The following is a 22,928-nucleotide window of genomic DNA, read 5'->3' as shown; positions in this document are numbered from 1 at the left end:
GACTAACACCAGTTGCCTGTTGATGCAACTGGCTGTCTGTGAAGGCCTCACAGACAGCCAAAATGCCACCCGCTGGCACGGAGACCAAACAAACCTCATCCACCCTCCTTCAACCAACCAACCCCCCCCTCCTCCCGTCCCTTTTCTCACTCACCCCTCTCCCTCTGGCTCTGCTCGTCTTTGAGACAAGCAAAGTTCTCCTTTCTTCCTTCCTTCTCCCTCTTCTCTCCCTCCCTTCCTTCCTTCCTTCCTTTCACATTCCTCCCTGCTCAGCCTCCTGCACTGACCTCCTATCACTCTCTTTTCCATCACTGTCTTTCTCTCACCCCTCCACCCCTCCATCCTTCCCTCCTCCCGCTCCACTCGGCTATTAGCACTATTAAGACAAGGCTTCAGTCTAAGCCCCCCGGCTTTGTTTCTGGTTTCGAGGGACAGAAGAGCAGAGCTTAGCCGGACTGTGAGTGGTTGTTAGACAAAAAACCTAAGCAGCTCTTACAACACAGTACACAATAATAGGTGCCAACTTTCAGTAATGGCTAGGATGAAGCCTGGCACTAAGGGAGTTTAACTACTGTTCATATCCACACTCTAGAATGAAACTATGTTAGTGACTCTAATAACTATACTAGTTAAGTTGTGTTTTGCACTGACTTTAAAGCAACGAGTCCGTGTTTCTACAGCATGCAACGTACGCCGGTGCAAGTGTTAGGGATGAAGTAGAGATAGGTGGATGATGGAGATGGAAGTAGCTACGAAACCAAAGGTGTACCTGCTTGAATTTGTAAGGCAGCGACTTTAAATGCTTGATTAGGAGACAAAAAAAGAAGAAGCAGACGGACAAGATGTCAGACAAAAATACACACAGACATTTATAACAGTGTGAAACCAGGAGTGTACCTGTGAAAAAAGAAGGCGGGGAGGCAGAAATTTAGACAGACAAGCAGAGAGACTGTAGGACACATGTTAAACTCATCACCACGACAACAGTGCAGACATTTATCTGTCAAACAGTAGGAGGGGAGACAGCTAGCCAGCCAGTGTTGTCGGCCTGGAAAAGAGGAAGCTTTAGGAAGCAGAATTGTCAGAGAAAGAGATTTTGTTTTCGCTGGAGTCAGCTGGCTTTTACAGCCATAATCTTTGCAGACAGAGCGGACTGCGGAGGACATAGAGACAGAAAGAAAGATCCATCAAGAGAATGAGACGTTTCTCACTCTGCAAAGAAAAAGCAGAAGTTTCGATTCACTGAAGGCCTTGAATAAGGCTCCTTGATTCAGACACCGAGCGTGTCTTCTAAGAGCGTGAGTGAAAGCATGAATGTCTGCGGGTGTGTCCATGTGTGTGTGTGTTTGTGTGAACCCTCCCAGTGTGTGTGTGATAAGACTGTAATTACAGCTGGGCTGAGCTCAGGGCTGGGCAGAAGGATGGGGAAGAGGAAACAGAGCTCTGTGAGGGAGGAAGCGTCTTGGTAAGGAGATAAGCTCTACCAGCGCTGGGCTCATTGTCAGTATATATGTGTGTGTCTGTCTGTGCGTGTGTTGCCAGCCCCAACAGTTGCTCTGATGATAATCCCAGCAGCCAGAGGAATCCATACTCGCACTTACATCAGCTAGGCAATTACACTGGGATAGGGCTGCTTATATATCCCCACACTAGGAATTACACGCAAATGTACACATACACATTTGCAGATTTGTAGAAATGCAGGGACACATGAGCACGACACAAAGAGATTAAGTATGAACCAAAAAAGGGAAGGAAAATGTGAAAATTTATACTAAGGGGGAAAGAGCACAAGGGAGATACGAGGAACAAAAACTGGTATTAAAATATAAGAGACTGATGAAGGTATAAAGGATTTTTTTTAAATTAAAGACACAAAATACAGACAGATAAGCGATAGATGGAATGAACATTACTCAGTAATCTATATTTAAATCTTTCATACAGCTCCTCTAAATGCTTGCTGGCAGCAGCCTGATAAGTGGCTTTGTGAAGCAGAAATCTCCCGAGTAGCGTTATCATCAAATTGTTCTAATACTGGCTGATTTCTCTTCAAATGTGTGAATATCTGGATGCAGAGGCTCACTTCTTTTCAGTGCAACTCCAAGCATCCTTCATGTAAGTTCACAGGACCTCTACATCCATTTACAAGAAGAAGAAGAAAAAAAAAATCCAACCCGCTGTTGCTTTTTGTTTTTCAGTAATGCACACTGCCCATCACTTATGATGGGCACAAAATGAGCAATGGGCAGTGTGTGTTTTTGGCTTTCGTTTTAAGACAGACCATTTTTGATCCCACACACTTTTCACCAAGACTTCACAGTGTGAAATATCCATTTATAAGAGAAGTAGAGACTACAGCGTGCCAGAATCAGAATTAACTTCATTCAGCGTGTTATAATTACATGTGTTATTGCTTGCACACTCCTTAGTGGGGGGTAATAATCACACCGGATGCAGCTTACTATGAGTATTTAAGCAGTCTGCAGCACGCAGCAGGCGTGACAGCTTATTTTAGTTCTCCTGGCGTTTGTAAACCACTGCAACAAAATAAGTAGCCTGCCGCACAACGAGGCATGCATTTTATTCGTGCAGCATGTGAGATTTAAGCATCAGGCCTGCAGGCAGATAATGAAAGACTAATTTTTTTGTTGTTTTTTTGCATTAGTGTTGTGTTTGTATGTGCGTATTATACGTCCGCTAATGTCAGTCAGGTTACCATTGTGGGGTCAATGGGGCTCGTGTGGAAGGCTTCGCTGGCATCCTCTGCAATAACGTCCTGATATGGAGTGCAGAATGGAGACAAGGATTGTACAGGGAGACGTGTTAACGAGGGTTGGGGTTATAAGCATGCAGCCTACTGGGAGGACCTTAAACTTCTTAATTTGCAAGGGTGAGGCTTTACAAACACAGAAATACCCCCGCTAAGGTCAGGACCTGGACTGTGGCTGAGAACAGTGATAGTGAAAACAGGGAGTTATAAAATCATTGAGAGGAAATGAAGAAATTTAAAACTAAAGCATATAGAATCACTAACAGGACAAATGAGGTGTGCGAGAGAAAAGGAAGTATTAAAAAAGGAAAGAAGGTCATACTTTGCGGTTCATTCATGCACAGTGGACTTCACAGCACATTAAACACTGAGTGCTAAAACTCCACGCTGTCCTGAGCCTGAAACTTTACAAGTTTAATTGCTTTAATCTATTAACTTAATTCTGTGCATGTCTAATCGAATAAGACTTTTCTAGCTGCCAGGAAGCACTGCTCAGATGACATAAACTTAATAACAAAGTGAACCAGAAGATTAAAAAGTGTTTAAACTTTCAATCGATCCAGTCAAACAACATCCAACACACTATTAACACTTCTTCACGGTGTATGTGCTACAGTGAGATGACAGCATGTGTGAAATGCATTTAGCCCAACTTCTTTACTTACAAGTCCATTGGTGTCCTGGGGTTGACCGGGTGGTTTAATGGAAGGACGCGAGGATGAGGGGACATGGTGGGAGAAATGCCGTGGCAGGTGATACACGTGATGGGGGAAATAAGGCTACGAGGGGAGAAGGAAGGATTGTGGAGAGGCAGGCAGGAAGACAAAATAAAATAAAAATCATAAAATCATATAAAGGAGCATGAGCATGTGTACATATAACAGGAAAGGATGCTGAGAGGGGGAAATATCATGGTCATGCAGCACTGTCCAAATCTGCAATGTAGGTCAACTGATAAGGTGTAAAGGACTGGGCAGCTAAATCCAGTAACTCTTTGAAATCCATCTTTATTTCAATAGGCGCTTTCTGACCAAAGGAGCCAATCACAGTTCTCAAAAAAAACAATGAGTAAATATGAGTAGAGGTTGAAGGATATTGGCTGTGTGAGTCCACACTCAGTGAAAATGACAATCACAACAACCAAAGTAGATCTGAATCAGTATGATTTATTGGAGACTATCAATGGTCACCAATCAGATTTGGAGGCTACCATCAGCAGCAAGCAGCTGAAAGAAGCTTCTGTTTAAAGAAAACAGCTATTTGTAACACTACCTAAAAGAGCATCACATTGCTTTCAACTGTGTCCTTGCTGTATTTCCTTTCCGCCTACATTTTTCCTAATTCCCCAGTGGTATGTTCTCACATGGGACCTCCCCAGTGGGTAGTCCTTAGACCCGTTTGGCCTGAAAGCGCCTATTGTGTGCCATTTTTGGGTTGTTAGCATCGTCACTTGGCCATATGGACACCTTTAAGAGTGAGTAGTAGGCAGAGGATGTAAGTCATGTTTCCTCACCCGGTTGTAGAAAGGGTGCTGAGGGCCAGTCATTCCACTGAAGTAGGCACTGTGTGGCTGAGGAGGCAGGGATCCGGTGTAGGAGCCTGCTGGGGAGCAGGCGGCAGAGTGTTGGGTGTAAACTGACTGCGGACGGGCCGCTGCCTCTTGGAGGGGCAGTGTGGGATAGGTCACTCCTCCGATGTGCATCTGCTCCCTGGCCGCACGCACATCTAAGAGAGGGCAGAGGCAGGGAAGAACGTACAATGGAGAGAGTGAGAGAGAGAGGAAGTGTTTATCTGTGACGCTGATTATCATGTCTTGGCGATGACTATAAAGACCCTTCAGATCCACCCACACATCAATAATTTAGCTTTATTTCATAATCTCTGGAGAGTTTGGACAGTTGTGAATTCAGAAGAAAAAAAACTACATATCAAACAGCTGACGTACATGCCGGCAAAATTCTTTGACTCTCAAAGCACTGCAGGGAATACAACAAGAACATTGTTCATGAACATGTTCTCCTTATCCCAGTAAGAAGAGAGTCAAACAACTACAGACTGGAAAGAAAATTAGCGCAGATGTTACGATTACAGAGACCTTCAACTGTGAATTCCACTCTCACACTGATTCCTATTACTCTGTTTGCTCACAAACAGCAGGCGTGTTGATATTCTCTGTTTTCCAAATTATATGCCAGCCACGTGACGTTTTCTGGCACATGCAGCTCTTTGCTGTCCCCGACAAATAAATTCGCCCATGTAAACAAACAAAGCGGACCATGTGAACTCATAGACATCATCCCGTAAGTGCTTTGCTACAACCGCTTTCACACGAACCATTCTGACTTTGAGAGAAGTCGAGGAGGAGGTAAGTAGGGAGCTTTGGTTAAAGCTCCCAAATTAAAGTTAAATAAGCCCGAAGACAGAACAGAGTAGCTCTGTGCGGCTGGCAAGAAAGTAAGAACCAGAAACAGAAGCAGGCACCAGAATGTCTCCTGGTTATACAAGTGGCTGCTGAATGACACGCTGAGTGAGACCCAATCCAGCCTGTGAACACAATGGGGGCCTTATGATGTGAGTCAGGCTCATGGGCGGGTATCACTGACAGCACTGCCCACTGGCTGGCCACAGGACACTGGGCACCAAGTACCAACTGGTCAGGGAGGGGAGTGCAGGGAGTTCGATGACTGGGTAGGAGCGTTGGTCACCTTCCGTTTCGCTGTGGATAAGAGTGGAGGCGCAAACGCCCACAGTTTCGAGCACGTACAAACACAAACACATATGCATGGATGCATACACTACACGCACCTTTTTAGGAACAGAGTACTGTACTTGCAGACCGGGGCGTCTGGTTGTAGTACTTTGTCAGCTGCGCCCTCCATGACTCAAAGTTGTCTCAGTGGAACAGACTTTCTGTGTGTGCGAGTGTGTGTTTTCTGTGGTCTCATAACGCTATGATGCAGCAGCTTCACACCAGGCGTCATCCACACTCCTGTACGGGCCGAATGGACGCTGACGCACGGTAGCGAAAGTACAACTCCGCTCTGGCTTACAGATTAACAGTGATGCACTATTACGTCAGTGTAACTACAAAGTGTGAAATTTGGTGCTGCACTACGGCCAGATTGGAAACAGGGAGCGAAGGCATTGTCCTGATCGTACAGCGCTGGTCGACATTTGATTGTTTGGAAACGAGACGCACGCTGTGGGTTACTGAGAGCCCCTGCAGTGGGCGATTTTAGAGCAAACCCTGCTACAATGCTATGAGTAATGCCACTGCCAAATGAGCTGGCACTGCATCGGACACATTGCATAGAGGACAGTTTTCAGTGTCTCCATGCTATTGTATACCATTCAGTTTGGGGTTTTTTGTCCCTTCATAACAGCTAAATCATACACGTGCCAACTGAGCTTGTCCGTTTGCTGAAGATGTCCATGAGATGCGGCTTAAAGCTTCAGAGGCAACAACAGAGTTCATGCCCTTCATGCTCCCTTTCCTTTCCCCAGATTGCAACAAAATAAAACAGATTTTGATGTGGTAGACTGCACTCTCCAGCATTAGCATCAAAATACCAAATGAGGGAATATCTTTTGAAAGAATGTTAATCCCTGCAGGAGAGCACAGGAGACTGCCAAAGAGCACTGAAGTTGTTCTGACAGGATATTGCAACTCAAATATCTACTAACACTATGCTATTTATGGCAGGGGGTTTTTTTTTCTACCATCTGTAAAATATACCGTGTGTGTACAGACCTGCTATGATCTCCCGCAATTTGGGGTCCAAGTTGACAGTGCAGGGCAGAAACATCTCCACATCTCTGGCAGTAAGAACAGGCGTCCTGGAGGAGAGGAACACTTCAAAGCTGCGGATGTCTCCATCGATCTCCAGCAGAGGCTCCACGTCCTTTGTGGTCGGGATGTTCTTGGAGATTCTTTAGAGGAATGAAGAATTTTTGAAGGAGTTATTGTAGTGAATATTCACCTTAATTGATACTTATTAAGATGAAAATGCCAAGGACAAAAACACATGGCACCACTGACTATTTGAGGATGTTTAGAAATGTGATGTTTGCAACCACTGCTGGTATGACTTATCAGAATGCATGTATGACATTAGTTAACACCATTTTACTACATCTTGTATTGCACGTGAAAACTAAATTAGAAATCAGAAAGGTAAATTACCCTTTGGTCAAATACTTTAACAATACAAACAACAGAAATTTAAAAAACCTCATATCTGAAGTCCTAGTAATGATCAAAAATGACAATGAGAGTGGTAATTACCAGTGCGCAGACACACTTTTTATATATTTCAAATGGAGGCAGCTCTATGTAGTAGTTGTAATGTGGCCAGGTGCAGGTGTGGTAAATTTTATACACTTTTTAAATTCCTTCTCTACATTTTCTAGAGCAATCTAGTGATCATACTTGGCATTACTAAGAGTTTCTTGGCTTTACGTTCAGGTGTTTGCAATCCTGATGAAAAGAGGGGATGTTATGTGTTGTGGGCTAAATGCTTAAGAAGAATGCTTGTGGGTTTGAAAACAGCTCTATTTTAACATTTAAAAGCATGGTTTTAGAATTTCATCACACTCATCTGAATAAAAGCTTTTAAACATTTTACCAGAAGAGCACCTTTATATGTAACACCAGCACCAATTGGAAACAATGTTACAATTTGACACCTTTTCCTCCTCTTTACGAGTTAAGAACCAAAGAGAACAAGGATGATGACAAACTATTCTGTCTTACTGACAAATATGGCATAAATATGTAACTGTATGCTAAATTCTGACTTGTGGATTCATAGCAAAAAATAGAAATCATTAAATTCTGACAAAAAAAGAAAAGAGGAAACAACAAGCAGTTCTGTTAAGATTGAAAAGATATGACAACGGTCATCATCATCATGAGAGCAGAGAGATAACTGGATTTAGAAAAAGGCGAGATAGTGAAAGCGGGGATGTTCGAGTATAGATAGAGTGAGGGATGTTATCTTTTCTGAGCAGAGGAGGAAACCTGAGAAGATGACAATCAGGGTAATTTAGCAAGCAGCAGACGGAAGCGCGTCATGATGTGCTGCTACGGTTAACGTGATGTTTGTTATCACAGGCCCTAAGTAAACACCACGTTTGGAGGTTGTTCTGTTTCTGCGTGATTATAGTTTTCCTGGTCTATACAGCAGGGGGAAAAAAGCTGTACTACATGAAGAACTTTAGATGAGAACAATTTATCGGCACTGTGTTCAGCTTATGGAATATTCCATTCTAAAACACTAAAATTAAAACTGTATAAACCAAATTTTACACCCGGAAATGCTGCATATGGATTACAAATGCTTAAAGGTTATGAAGTGAGGACTTTTATTTAAGCTGAATAATGTTAAAAGTGCTATCACAAAATCACAGAAAGGCTAAAATGAGGCCAAGGATACACAGGATACAAACAACAACAAGCCACAGCAATCAGTACATCTCGACCGATCCTATCATTCAGACATGAAAATATGAAACTTGGAGTGACTTATGACACCGTCCATTCATCATGAGAGTATGCAGCTCTTATCAGATGAATGAGGAGACTTCGGTGGGGAGTAGACATTTTTCTCATCTCGGCTTCCATTTGTCATCCAAACCCTTCATCATTTTCTCAGTAGATGCTTTTCTCTCCCTACATCCCCCTTAACCTTCCCTCCTTACAGATCAACCTCAACTCACCCTCCTCTAATACATCATCCAGTCTGTCTAGTGGTGAGCTGTGCAGGGAATACAAGCTGGAAAAGTCGGGGTTTTTCTCAAAGACTGAGCTGTTTTCAACAGTGAACACAGACTCGTCTTTCTGTGACTTGATTGGATGATTAGTACGGCTGCTGCTGCTGCAGCATGCTAGCTAAGTCAGGATGAGGTCAGCATCTGGCCAGAGCTCAACACAGCAGACTGTTAGCTAATAATGCAAAATATAAACTAACTTAATCTGGTTAACACGGTGGCCTGAAATGTCCTCCATCAGCCCATTCCAGTGAAGTTCTCATACCTCAGTGATGGGTGGTCACAAACAAGTCCTTTAAAGGTGCAGAACACTCAGTTACAAGTTACATAATTTCCATTTCTGGCTGTTAGTTGACACTCCAGACTGCTTACAGTGAGTGAACAGGTAGGGCTCCAGTCCTCTGTTCAAGGACATTTCGACAGGACAGATGGCTGGTGATAGACAGGTCTGCTGTTGCAGCGCTAAAACCTGTGACCTTGTTGCAGGTTCATGTTCAAGTCTGACAAGAAATACTGACATTTGGGTATCTTAGAGAGACATTCTGGAGTGTTTGGTACTCATAATAAATGAAAAATAAATGTATGACATGCAAATCCTGCATGTTGATACCATATACATTATTTCAGTTGAATCAAGTGAATGTTTCTGTATTTATCTTCCCACTCAGGATCTTCTCTTAGAACAGCCCAGGTGGCTCACAGCAACCCTTTGTACCCACCCAACTGCTACTTAGAAAAGACAGTGAGGAGACAGAAAAGGCTGTGAGTAGAGAGGACAGAGCAGCACAGCTGGCTCCAGTGAACAAAGCCCTCTCAGTGTTTCTTCCATTAGAACCTTTAACAAGACCCAAAAGGTTGAGGAAGCTCAATGTTGGCACACAGACGAACCCTCTGCTGTGACCTAGCGGATGAGTGTGATTCTGAAGGCACAGCTGTTACCTGAGTGTACATGCACGTAAGCACCACCAGTGATGGTGTCAGCCTGAGTGCTGATTCAAATAACATTGACGAGAACAATTATGTAATATCCACCGCAGACACCTGGGCAGTCAGGATGGGAAAATTCAAAGGCACAGATGAAGGGTGGAGTGTGTGTTTAAGCGCATGCGCGAGTGTGTGTGTGTGTGTACTGTATGTGTGTGGGGGTGTTTGGTTCCTTTTCTCATGAACTGTATTAACCCATACACAGACTGAGAGAATCTTGTGCTTTTCCCCATTTCCAGCTGGCTTAGTGCTGTTTATTTGTGGGTCTGAAGACACAGACCAACAGGAGCCAGTGAGTCACACACACACAAACATGCACGCACACAGAGCACTTCCTTTCGCTATACAAAGAACATCCTCCAAAGACTTTCTAAGGAATCTTATATCTTTTTATAGGACCATCTAAAATAACTCTGTAATGTGTAAACAGGAAAAAAAATTAGAAAGGGCTCCGATTATGAAAGTATAACTGAGACTTATTATGCTGTAGATGTACACACAGACAGAAATTTTGGTCTACTACAGACTGTTTATATTCATAGATTTATTATAGCCCGAAGAGTCATATGTTAGATGATAAGTTACTAAGAATTATAACTGAAAATAACTCAATAACTCATTCATTTTGTCATATTTTCAGACACATTTGCTTTTGTTAAAACTGAGACAAGTTTCACAAACAAATAAAAAACCCTTAATTTATATTACTGGACAACATTGGCAACCAAGAAACTGGCTACAATTGTGCATAATTCACTGAGTTGTGTGTTTGCTCTTGGTAGTGCACAATGTGCAAGCATACAGGAGCACAGACAGATGTGTCTTCTAAATACAACTGTATTTGCTAAGAGCAAGTACATCCATCATGCCCAGACAAACTGTGAGAGAATAAGAAGACGATTCCTTAAGTTCCCAACTGCCTATTCAGACAAGAGAGGAAGGACCGACACTGAGTGGAAATCCTGTTTCAAGGAGGACCAAAACATGCCAGACAAAAACAAAACAAAACAATCAACAAATAGTGGAAAAGGAAAAAAAAAAAACACCAAATAAGCATAAACTGTACATAAAAGATGGATATAGCTACTGTGACCCATTGCCATATTGGCTTTCTGAAAAAGGACATGACGAGCAGCTGATTTAGACTTCTGCGGTAAAGCCTACAACGTAACCTACTTAAGCAGCCGACAGCATTGCCAGCATTCATGCTTCTGCATGCTGTATTATGTGTTAATCATCCTGTGGTTGTGTCCCGGTGTATTATATGCACTGGGACACAACCCAGCCAATTACAGTGGTGTGAAAAAGTGTTTGGAAGACTTGCTGTGGTAAATGAAATCATGAATTCTGCTTTCTACCAAAACATCCTGAAGGAGAATTCCCTGCCATCTGTTTGTGACCTCAAGCTCAAGTGCACTTGGGTTCTGCAGAAAATGGAGACGTTGGCGTAGCCTTCGCTTGAATCCGATTGAGATGCTGTGGCATGACCTTAAAAGGCAGTTTAGCTCGGCTTCATTTAGAAAATGCAAGTATAACAAACATACCAAAAAATAGGAAACGCTTTTTCACACTACTGTAAATCTGATGCAAGCTACGACTGAAACAAATGAAATGCTAAGACTTTTTTCCTTTCTCTATACATCCATTGACATCCATTCTGACAGTCTCAGCAATCTCCCTCCAGGAATTTGCCGACATGTGCGTGTTCCTATATTGAGGCTATGATTATTATACCTTATATAATAATATAAGGAATATACTGAATATAATAAATTACCATAAATGATATTTCAATACTAATGGACTGAGAGCTAACAACTTGACTGCAGGAGTCTGGGTAACACGCTGAAATGCATGTACCCATTAAATGACAAAAACACTTTTAAAATGAGATACGACCACTTAAAATGCCAATATCTAGAATTCCCATCGTTTGAGATGTTAGCTGCAAATCACTATGGACTAATTAGTCATTCTTATCAGAAACCAGTTGCTTAATGAGAAGTTGGATGTGTTGTTTGCAGTGTCCAAGAAGCCACTACACTACTTTCAAGCAGATGAAGAAAAACTTAGATAAAGGCCATCAAGGATTTCAGCAGCCATTTTTGTAGCACAATAGGCCCATTGACAGGATCAGGCTTATAGCTGCAGTCATGCAGGCGCACAGGTCCAACCACTTGCTGTGTGGCGTGGCTACTGGGAGCTTTCTGAGCTTATCCAAATGCTAATAGGTCCCAAAGCTGACTGGGGCATAGCCTTTCTTCTCCTCTCAACCTCCCACACACTGCAGCTGATGGGAAGGAGCAGAATTCATCTCGCTCTCTCTTCAGTACTCTCGCAGGGCACAGAAAGTATGAATGTGCCACTTGACTTTGCTTTATAGCTGCCCACTGTGCTTATGGGTGACATTCGCACACACGCCACAAAGAGGTGGTCTCTCTGCCAAACATTTCCATAAAGGGGCCCAAAGACAGAGAGATGCCGCAGAACAGACAACCGCCTGTGCGCATTGTGTTTGAGAAGCTCAAGAGTTTCGATGTCAGACACTGTGCGACCAGTACAACAATGTGTGGGTGAAGAAGTTAACCAGGCCCGGGTCCGGCACATTCCTCTCCTGGTCAGAGTCATGTCAGAGCTGCTGGCAGTGTCTGCCCAGCGTGTGGATGAAAACAGCGAGGCCCTCTCTGGGAAAACAGTGGACAGGCGAGTTGGCGCGTGGATTCGCAGCATCAAGGCTGAGGGAGGTTATTGTTACAATGGAAGCTGCCAAGACCTCCACCACCCAAAGGCAGAGGGGGAGAGCAAAAATATGTTTTCACTTTAGATGACGCCATGTTCTTTGTCTCCTTAAAAATCCAGACGCATTTCCTTGATTTAAATCAAATGCTTCAAGTACTGTGGACACCCCTGTCTCTGCTTTCCTCTCCGTCTCTAACTTTCTCTTCTCCTTGCTTCCTTGTCTTGGCAGTGCCAACTGACAACTTGAGGCAGCGTCTGCTTTCCATATACATTTGTGGCAAAGTTAAGTCCAGTAATTGAAACTCTCTTGTACTAAGCTGGACCTGTGCATCCCAAAGCAAACCACAGAGACAAGCAGGCTAATGGGAAACACACCATGCTGATAAAAACCAAGCAGTTTCGGAGCAAGCGGCCTCTCAGTGAAACGGGCTCAGGGCTCAGTGGTTCCGTGAAATGTTGATTAAACTCATGTGTAGCGCCGAAATGGAGCCTCCTTGTTCCAGACCCCAAAAACCTTAACTGAACCCTCCACTCAGAGCAACTAGGGCCTCATTCTTGACAAATATTAAAACAGTAAACCTCAACTTAGTGATTTACGCACAAGAAGAGAGTTTGGAGCATCCTTGGGTCATTACACAGTTTGTTCATTGTGACAGTAATTGCACCATGAAGCTCATATCAGCACATGTGGTTGTTTGATAGCTGTAATGGCCAGTTGATAGGCCATATGATGCTCGGTTAAGTGGGGTGGACTGCTAAAGTGAAGACAAATGGGCATCTGTAGATTATGCAGCTGGAATAAAAATGAATCTAAGATCCATACAGTGAAAAATTAATGTGACAAACAAACTTGGGAGTCTCAGACTGGACGAGTAATCCTGTTCAATGTCACTTAAAGGGATACATGTGTCAATAATAAGAGGAGAAATTGGAATGAGAAAAAGAAAAATCAATGAGAATGTGAGAGAAAGAAAAGGAAATTACTGTGGTAAAAGAAAAGCTTCTCCACTTCAATTTGCATCCAAGTTAGAGGCAAGGATGTAAAGCCTCGCGTGATTATTAAGGACTTTAAAAAAAAGCAGACTGTTTGAGCAACTACTACAGAGGCTGACAACAAGATCACAGAAAGTCAATGATAATGTAGAAAAAAGCACCTGTGAAACCTTTCAACACAGGCTAAATCCTCAATATGTTTCTCTGGGCTTCTTTGCAATTTCAGTGTGGTTTCTGCACACATATTCTAACAAGCCCTAACCTCCATTGACCTTTGAAGGGCCAGGATGTTAATGTCAGTTAAGAGCCGGATGTGTGTGTGTGCGTATCAAGATTGCCCGTGGCTCCCGCAGTGGCTGAGTGGTGAATCTCACTGTCCCCTTAAAGGTCAGCGCCGACCCTCTTGTAACCCTGTGCTGCTATTTATAATCAGCCCCCACCTTGTAGCAGTTCCAGCACAAAGACACGAGAAAGCACGAGAGAGATCAGTGATAATGCTCAACACTGCAGAAATACCAAAGTATCAGGCGGCTGTCAGCTTCTCAGACCTCTGCTCTTTTTCTTCCATCTAAGTGTCACATTTAAATGTTAACCCAACCTTGTGGTCTGATGGATGGGCTCTAAGACTGGAGCAGAGGTCAGCCAGAGGTGTAGCGGTGAGGCTTTTACTGCATTTAAAAATGATTATTTGTGCTTTGTACAAAAAGAGAACAGAGCAGCTCGCTTGTTTCTGACCAATTAGACTAATCCTTCAACCTCGGCTTACAGGCACAAATGAAAAGGGCTTTAAGGCTTTTCTAGCAAAGAATGCTGCACAACGTTCTTTCCGTCCTCACATGGTAGCCTCCCTGCACAAATACACACGAGAGCAGTCAAAAACTCCTCTTTCACATACATACACACACACACCTCCTCCTGTGTCACCTGTACACACTGGCCAGAGCTGTCTTTTTTTTTCCTTTTACATTTTAAGTAGCTCAGTAGGGGTTGGGTGGTGTTGGAGCTGGCTGAGGCTGATTCATGCCTTAGTCACCGCCAGCAAACACCTGAGGGATGGGAGAACGACAGAGCAGGCCAAATCGACCCACACGCATACACGCACTCAAGTGGAATCAGCAGAGGACCGGTTTCACTAATATAAACAGCCACGTGGGACCCAGGGGACATGTGCATGAATTTCTGTGTGTGTGTCCACCACCTGGACTATCTCACTTGGAGCAGCAGCATCACCTGAGGCTTTGAATACACCCGAGACGCTAGCACACCAATGGCAAACGTCTCATGCAGTAATCCTGCTGGTATCTGGTGTGATCCTCTGTAGTATTCACAAGCTTTGGTTCTGTTACCTTATTTTACCTCCAGAGACAGAACTCTTTCTTCTTGCTCTCTCTTTATGCCCTTTCTTATCTCCCCCCAACCCCCAACTGTTCTTCTTTTTCCATCTTTATCTCAAACCAACCCTAGTTTCGTTTTTGTCTTTGTCTGTCTTTATCTTTCCCTCAGTCAGGTGGTCTGTCAGCACACTAGTGTGTAGACTCAGTGGTGGTGTCCTATCAGCGATGGAGCCAGAACTCTATTGAGACACAGGTGACTTCACATTAGCCTTTACAAATTCACACACGTTTGGAGGCCTCTTGGCAAATGGCAGCGCAGTGAGCGATCGAATTACCAGTTTTACTCTGTATTTCACTGAAATACCTCCTGGGTACAGGGACAATGGGCTCTCTCAGAGGACAGAGAGAAGGAAGAAAACCATTTTGGGCATTTGTCGTGCAGCTAGATTATAGAAAGTGTTGCAAATGCAACAGAACTCCATATGAATGGGCTGTATGGTGAAGAATAAAGACTTTTTTTCTTCATTTGAGGGCAGGAAAAGTTCAGAAGTGCTCATTATAACAAAAGAACAGGGTCTCGCCATTTTTTGAGTCCAGATTTTTAAGAGCTTATTAAAAGGACTCCGCATAAAGGGAATCACCAGCGTGAGCTTTGGAATGGCGCTTTTATCCCTGCACATAATTGCAACCAAATTACAATAATTGTGCCAATTAAAGTAATCCCGAATGAAGAGAGTGTCATCTTAATGTTTCAGTACTTGGGATAAGAGTCTCCCTAATTAAGAGTGAATTGGTGGGCTGCATATTCATTCAGACTGTGATTAGTGGAAAAAAAAAAGTTTTTAAGTGTCCATCGAGTGGCTGGTTGTACATCACTGAAAGGGTGATTGTTTAGCGTATGAACGCTGGGTCAAGCCAACAAATCGGAGGTGAAAAGAAGATGAAAGGATGAGAGAAACAGTTCGTTATTCACAAGCCGTGACCTGGTGATTAAAAGCATAGAGGGCACAGAAAGTGGAAATTTTTTTTTGTGCACAATACTACAAAACATAGTGTCGCTGTGCTTCAAAATACAAATTCACCTGACAACAATTTCTCTGCTGTGTTCTGCTTCCTGCGCTGTGTGAATGTGTGTGAGTATGCATGTTTGTTGAACACAGCCTGCATCTCAGGGTCTGATTAATTACACCGATTCTCAGAGGAGTTGGGGGTGACATATGTTCTTGCACTGGTGTGAGAGCTAGCTGTGTGTGTGTGTGTGTGTGTGTGTGTGTGTGTGTGTGTGTGTGTGTGTGTGTGTGTGTGTGAGAGAGAGAATTTTTGTGAGTTTTCTATCAACCACATGCATAAGATTTGTATGTGATTTCATGTGTGCGCCTATGTAAATTGCAAAAACTTGTAGTGGCAAATGAGTTTCAGTTGAAACATGCACGCATGACAACTCCTGAGTGTCTATAAGTCCATGGCATGCAATAGTTTGTGTGTATATATGAGTGGGTGTGTAATGAACAGAAGATTCAGGTGCAACGCCAGAAACACACTCCTGAGTGCAGCAGGGGCATCCTGGCACACACAGGGTACCAGATGTCAGAGCAGTGCAGGAACCTGCTCAGTGGACCAGTGACACTTTTTTTTCTTTTTCTAGAGCTGAAAACTGGATCTAGGCGTCCAGGAATAAACTCTCTTAGGACCTGACTGAACCCGCCCTCACAGACGATTAGATCCAAGTATGTTAACCCTACATCCAAAATTACTTCACTGTGAAACAAATTATCACTAAAAAAAACAAGTACAAGTCATTTGAAAGTCCCTGAAGATCCTGCAGTTAGCATATTTAAATCCCATCCAAACCCAGTGTTTCAGAAACCAAAGAAAGCAGGAACTCCTTTGGTTCTGGTTCTAGCTACTTGAATGTCTGGAAGCAATATTTAATTTTTTCCACTAAAAAATAGCAACTTATCACATATTTTTGCCAACTGACTCATCCACTCACTATTTACATTCCATGTGTCTTCATTACTCGTCCTTTCTCGTTGTTCTTTGGGTTTTTCTCTTTGCTAATTAACAGAACTACTTTCTGTCAGCCATACTGCTACATTATAAAGAAAATTATTTGCTAACTTTGCTGGTATGCTTTTTATTTTGTCATTTAGACATTTAATATTTTTTTTAAATGCTGTTTATTGCCTAATTCTGCATAATTAATTGCTGAACACCATGTCCTTAACACCTATCCACTGTTTTTAATCTTCAACTAATGACAAAGACCAGAAAAAAGGACACAACTGTAGTTAAGTTTAGAAAATATATTCTGATCACTTATTTTAATTTTTTTTGCTTGTTATTCACAAATACAAACCCCCATGGAGACTAGTACCAACCGTTCACAACAATAATAACAGATGTGTATTCAACATCCTAAAACTACTTGTTCAGACATTTAAATTCACTCTACAGAAAAATTTCCATTAGATGGTAAAATGTAATATAATGATGCTGAAAAAGCTCAAGGAAATAAATATACAGCAATAACCGCAAAGCAGGAGAGGGCCAGGGTAGCTATAATCATCAAGTTTCTAATGGCAGCTAAGAAACAACTCCTGAGAAGAGACAATAACGAGGAGGAAGTAATGATGTAACCGAAAATGATAGTCATAATGCTGCAGGCTCCAGATCCAATTTACTAATGGAAAGAAAAAACTCAAAAGAAAGATTTGGGTTTGTTAATTTGACAACTACAAATTGAAGATTTGCAGATGTTGGTCTAAAGCATTTCATTTTTTGTTTTCTTCTCAGGTTCTGTCAGTGTTCTGGACAAACCACAATGCTGCCTCACTCGTCCAAGTGTTTTTTGCAATTTCCCCTGTGAAAGTAGGGATACAAACATTTTACCTATGCTTCGAGTAAAAGCTTGACTGCTTTGGACCAGTATCTTCTTCAGACAGTGCCGTCTTTGTTCCTCACACACTTCTTTCCCTCAGCTACCGTGCATGAGCCTGGGCGGCCCTCAGTCTTAGCATTAACGATAGAAATCGCTGAGGTTATTAACCGATTACGCATTCTCCATCAGATTAAGACGGCTGTACTAGCCTGTTCCTGCAACGGGAATCAGAAGTGAGCTTTTCTCTGCACGCCACGTCCTAAAACGACACTTCACAGCCCTTCGTTGATGCTTGTCAATGCAAAGCAAGTTAGTGAAAAACATTAACTGTTTCGAAATCCTGTCTGTTTGTGTGAGATAGGAGAGAAGGTGGGTAAGCATTTCTGTTTATTATTTCTTAAGAGTTCAGCTCACCCCCTTCACTGAAAGGCCTGTGTGTACTCCATAATAATTTACAGTGTGAGAGTTCATTTATTTTTAATGTATGGGGCATGCAATCTGAACTGAGACCAACTAATGGTGCTTAGCCCCATTTAAAGGGCTTTGGGCAAGGATGAAACCTGCACTTTTGTACTTATAAGTTGTATTTTTGATGCTGTGGTATACTTAGCTGTAGACACTTTTACAAAGAGAGGGGAGAGAAGAGGAAGAGCTGCTGCCTTGTGACTGAGATGCAGGGCGACAGTTGACCTATAAGGGGCTGACTCACCCCCCACGTTCACTTCACCACTAATATATTCACTTAGTAACGCTCAGGGGATGTGCAGTTTTGCTGTGTAAAAATGGCATGACAACTCGCACACATGTTTGCAAAATAAAACGCAACAAAGAATAGATGAGATCTGAACCACATGAGCAAAAGGATGCTAAGTATAAAATAAAGGAAATTATCAAACTGGTCAAAGTGAAGTTGTGAAATGAGACGTGGGTGGATGTGTGTATTTTTAAATGCTCTGAAAAGGAAAGCAAATAGAAGAAGCTATCTGCTTCTCAAACAGGCAGGCAATCCCCGAGACCCCGAGGTTCTTAGAGGTCAGTCAAGTGCCCATCCGTCGTTAAAGGGAATGAGACAGAATAACTCATCCAGAACGAAAAAAGGGCCTAAAGAGCCTCAGATCATATGAAAGAGGAAGAAAAGAGCAGAGACAGAAAAAGACAGACAGACAGAGGCCTGAGTCTTATCAGCGGAAGATTGGTGTAGGAGATAAGGCCTCTAGGCAAGGCGTTGTGTTTAGCCTGTTCGAGGCTTCCTGTCATCATCATTAAGCCAGCTTCTTCGACGGCCACTGCGGAACAGAGCAGCCATTTGGAAAGACACTCAGCGAGGAGGAAGATAAAGAAAGACAGGGCCGTTGGTCAAAAGCAAGATGATGGCTATATTAGGTCTAATGAGTAGTCTAAGTACAACCCCATGCTGCGGTAAGGGGACTTGAATCCAGGCCTTTTGTTAGATGTAGAAACATCAGTTTTTATGGCTCTCCTTTTTTCCACAATAATTACAGCAAAAGTAAGGATATTTCTTTTAGGGTCTGCAGTGAATGCGAGTAGAGTAAACATACACAGGAGGAAATGTAGTGATATTTTTTTCCCATAAAAGGCAGAGAGAAACGAGACATTTAAAAAATCTGCATTCTGTAGTGCCATATGGAAAAAGAAAAGGTAATAACTTTTGTCCTTTAAAAAAACCATAGAGCAAAAATCCAGTCTAATGAGGTAGTGGTTTGTGTTTGGAGATGGGGGATGGAGAGTTGTCGGCTGAATCTAGCTGGCTGAATAGCTGACAATAACCGTCTGTGACACTTCCCTGCCGCAGGAGTCGTGGGCGCTAGTGTATTGTGACAGAGTGCAACCTTTAAAGGCCAGCGATTGATGCACAACAGCGCCCAAACCCAGCGACTCAGCCTCTATCGGTCTCCTCCTCTCGTCTGCGGTGAGCACGCCTAAAAGCATTCATGACCTCACAGTATACACACACAGGGACAAGACTTTACTGCTCCTCTTGTACACTTTGAAGAATTAGTGGCCCTTTGTGAATCTCGAATCCGGGCAATAACTCAGTCATCATTCGCCTTGAACATTATGGTCAATTACAAAATCTGTCTGACAGTTGCCAATTAGTGTGGCACAGCCTTTGGCACTAAATGTGCACAGATTATCGAGCCTGCATGGAAAACAAAATCCTCTACTGCCACCTGCTGGTTAGGGTTACTTAGGGAGAAATAAAAGCAAATTCTTAGCAGACTTCTCAGGATTTTTATTCTGGCTTGAAGATGTGGAATTTTACTCATCCAAATACATCCATCACCTAATTTTCATTTAGATAATTTAGTTGATGATCAGTCTGCTAGTGCTGCCCTCAAGTTAGAAAGAGAATGAATAAAAGGCAATAAAACAACCCGGGAAAGAAAGGCAAGAAAGTCAATAAATCAGATCAGTAACTAATCAAAAGATGATGTTTCTGTGTGTGTGCACCTCTCATAGATGGTCTTGAGAGTAACCTGATCAGACATCCCATCAGCCTCTTCCAAGTACAGGATGATCCATGATGTCCTGTAAGGCCACTCTTCTGTCAGGTTTATCCATGATGCCAGTCGATCCCAGTTAAAGATGATGTGATTGGCGCGTAACAGACGACCTGCCAACAACGAATCAGAGGATTAGGGGCCACAGAAGTCACTTCCAATCTGCTTAATAACAAACATTTTCTTTTGGCTGCATCATTGAGTTGTATAACATATAATGGTTTTGCTCACAAGCACTAATCAGCTAAAGGGGCTTGTTGTGCCAACTTGCTTAAAAACAAACTGTCAGTGGTAGTGCCAACTGTTTTTAATCTTCTGCTCTGTTCTATTACTGTATCCCTTGTGTAATTTATTAAAATATATTTATAACCTTTAAATCCGAAGTCTGCCAAGCCTTTGTGGTTAAATTAAAATTACTGTTTAAGCTTACTAGCAAAATGTACTCTTCATTAAAACAGAACTCTTAAAGCGCGGATGTTGATGTAAAAAGAAAAATGGCTTTATTACTGTAATAATATGCACACAGTTCTAAAGCAGATCATGGTTAATTCCTCACCTGTGATAGAAACAATGTTGAGCAGCCTCCTCATGGTCTGTGGGCTGATGTCACAGAACCAGTCCTCGGTCACCAGCAGCTTGGTCAGGTCGAAGGACATCTGTCTGGTGAGGGTCCTCTGCATCTGGCGCCGTCGGTATGTGTCCTTAGCAGACAAACACTCACATTAGCATGAGGCTGGAGATGGTACATGCTTAATTTTACTTCACACTAAGTTACATAAAGCATTGCCAAAAAACACTTTACACCAGGGACGTGCAACTCATTTTATATCATGGGCCACAGTTTGATCTGAAGTGGACAGAACCGGTGAATGCATAAAATTACAGGAAAGGTTATTCTAAGGTTCTTCTATATTTATAAAAAGTCTTCATAAATACAGTTAAAAGCTTAAAATCTGTGCCCACCTTCACATTTTCTAAAGCTGTTTAGTGAGCCAGATTGGAGTCTTTGCCGGACCGACTTTGGCCCACGTGCCTTATATTTGACACCCCTGGTTTACAGTATATAACAAAGGAACCAGGAAAACAGGAAGTGTTTTCTAGCCACACATGGAAAAGAAATACATAAAGGAACCATAAAGAGCCATAAAATTTTCCTGTTTAATGTTAGACTTCTAAATTGAAGCAGCAGCAGTTATTGTGGACCCTGACTGATGTTTGTGAGAACGCACCCTTACTGTCCTGCTATGTGCATCATGAGACCAGACGAGAGGTTTCATGGTCACCATGTGATCTAAGACCATTTTAAGAACTTTTGCTTCATTAGACTATGACTACATCTAGATGTGATCATTTCTATATTATTCCACATATCCCATATTTGAGAGAGAGATTTTATTTTAAAGTATCAGCAGCACCACAACATTTTTAACAGCAAACACTACCTTACTCTCAACATAATCCAGTTAAGGTTTATACCGATAAGCCCTGTAAAAGAGATGTACATGGGTTTCATTCCTTCCATATAACCTGTCTCTTAATGGCCATGACATACACAGCACTAAATCTCTGTGACTGCACAGAAGAAATCAAAGAGCCGCTGTCCAACACTGAAAAGTCATGACACACAGGCAAGCTATTGACACAGATCTACCGGAGAACATCTGTGATGATTTCAGACAGCTGCAATGGTCATGAGCCAAGACAAGCCTTTTGGTTGACTTTGAAGTAGTAACACCAGTCTCATGACCTCTTTCTCAGAGAGATGAAACATATGGCCACCACTCAGTCAGAACCAAAAAGGTCTATCATAGAGACACCTCTTTGGGGCTAGCTTTTTGGTATATATTAACTTTTGCTGTAGCTTCACAGCTTCAATGGTTTATTTTCATGATTTGTTAAAGTGCTAAGAAATACTAAGCAGCAATTAGTTTCAATCCAATAAATGTCAAAATACTACAGAGATATTTACAGCGTCCCACTTAATTCAAGAAGTCACAGAATTTCAGTGTGGAGGGAGCTCATAGTCAATTTGCCCTCCTGCCCCCTCATTTTAATCTCCACTTCTAGAAATAGGGCCCTCCTGCCAAGTGCTAGCTAGCGGCATATAAAAAGAGAATGCTGCCCCGTATTAAAGGGGCCAACATCAATAATGGAGGATGCTGGGTAAACCCAAGGTACAACCAAATGTCAAACAAACAAACAAACAAGAAAGGAAAGTGGGAAGGAAAGGGGGGGTTAGGGGGAAGGTCTCATAGGAGGGTGGAAGGCATCAGCGACAGCAGCAGAGTCACTTAGCCTCCTGCCAGCAGACCTGGTGCCAGTGTTTTGTCACAGGGACCCACTGCTGCTAGGCCTTGTCATTAGGCTGTGGCAACGCAGCAGGAAGGATAAACAGCCATTACATCAATTACACCAGGAACCTTGGCCGCACACCGAGCACCTCTCTCTTTTTGTCTCTGTGTGTCTCCTTCTGTCCTCTGGCCTCTGCACCGCCTGCCAACACCACGCCTGTGCTGAACCCCCCTCCTCCTCCCTCCTTCAGGGAGGAGGCTGAAGAGAGAGGGAGCAGTAAAGGTTTCTCAGCCAGAATATCTCACACGAAGCCAATGTTTTCTGGTCAAAGAGCAGTGAACTGGCAGCTTTTTCATTTTGTTTGATTAATATGTAGAAATCAAACGTCAATATTAAGTACTTTCCTAAACAGCGTGGGTTCTGGGGAAATTACTGAAACAAAAAAAACCTGCCTGCTTTCATATTGTGTCCAAAGCTTCTTCAATGTGCTTTTGCAGCCTTTTTGATTTGGGTATTACAGGCTGCTGCAAGCAGTGAACAGTCCCTGCTTAAAGTAGAATTTGCACTAATGACACTTTGGGATTTTTTATTTGATTTTTCTTTTTATTAACAATCTGTTTTGAACTACCACGGCTCTTCCT

At 42.7% G+C, this 22,928-nt stretch overlaps 1 protein-coding gene across 6 annotated transcripts in view; it reads right to left on the bottom strand.

The window, feature by feature from the left end:
• The window catches only part of kidins220a (kinase D-interacting substrate 220a), a 45,698-nt gene that overhangs the window by 4,986 nt on the left and 17,784 nt on the right, over positions 1-22,928 (bottom strand). For 2 of the 6 annotated variants that reach the window (XM_005477092.4, XM_005477093.4), the window contains exons 22-27: positions 20,552-20,696; positions 19,946-20,108; positions 6,525-6,703; positions 4,287-4,498; positions 3,439-3,552; positions 2,720-2,779 (exon numbers count right to left, since the gene is read on the bottom strand). In XM_005477092.4, the coding sequence (XP_005477149.1) occupies positions 2,720-2,779; positions 3,439-3,552; positions 4,287-4,498; positions 6,525-6,703; positions 19,946-20,108; positions 20,552-20,696 (873 nt within the window). Of the gene's footprint in view, positions 1-769; positions 803-2,719; positions 2,780-3,438; positions 3,553-4,286; positions 4,499-6,524; positions 6,704-19,945; positions 20,109-20,551; positions 20,697-22,928 lie in introns of all 6 variants that reach the window. The other 4 variants (XM_025901206.1, XM_005477096.4, XM_025901207.1 and 1 more) reach the window with 4 other exon arrangements.

This window comes from Oreochromis niloticus, linkage group LG19 (genome assembly GCF_001858045.2).
Source record: "Oreochromis niloticus isolate F11D_XX linkage group LG19, O_niloticus_UMD_NMBU, whole genome shotgun sequence".
Classification (NCBI taxonomy): domain Eukaryota; kingdom Metazoa; phylum Chordata; class Actinopteri; order Cichliformes; family Cichlidae; genus Oreochromis; species Oreochromis niloticus.
Note: the sequence above shows the minus strand (reverse complement) of the source record. Positions and strands in the feature narration are given on the sequence as shown.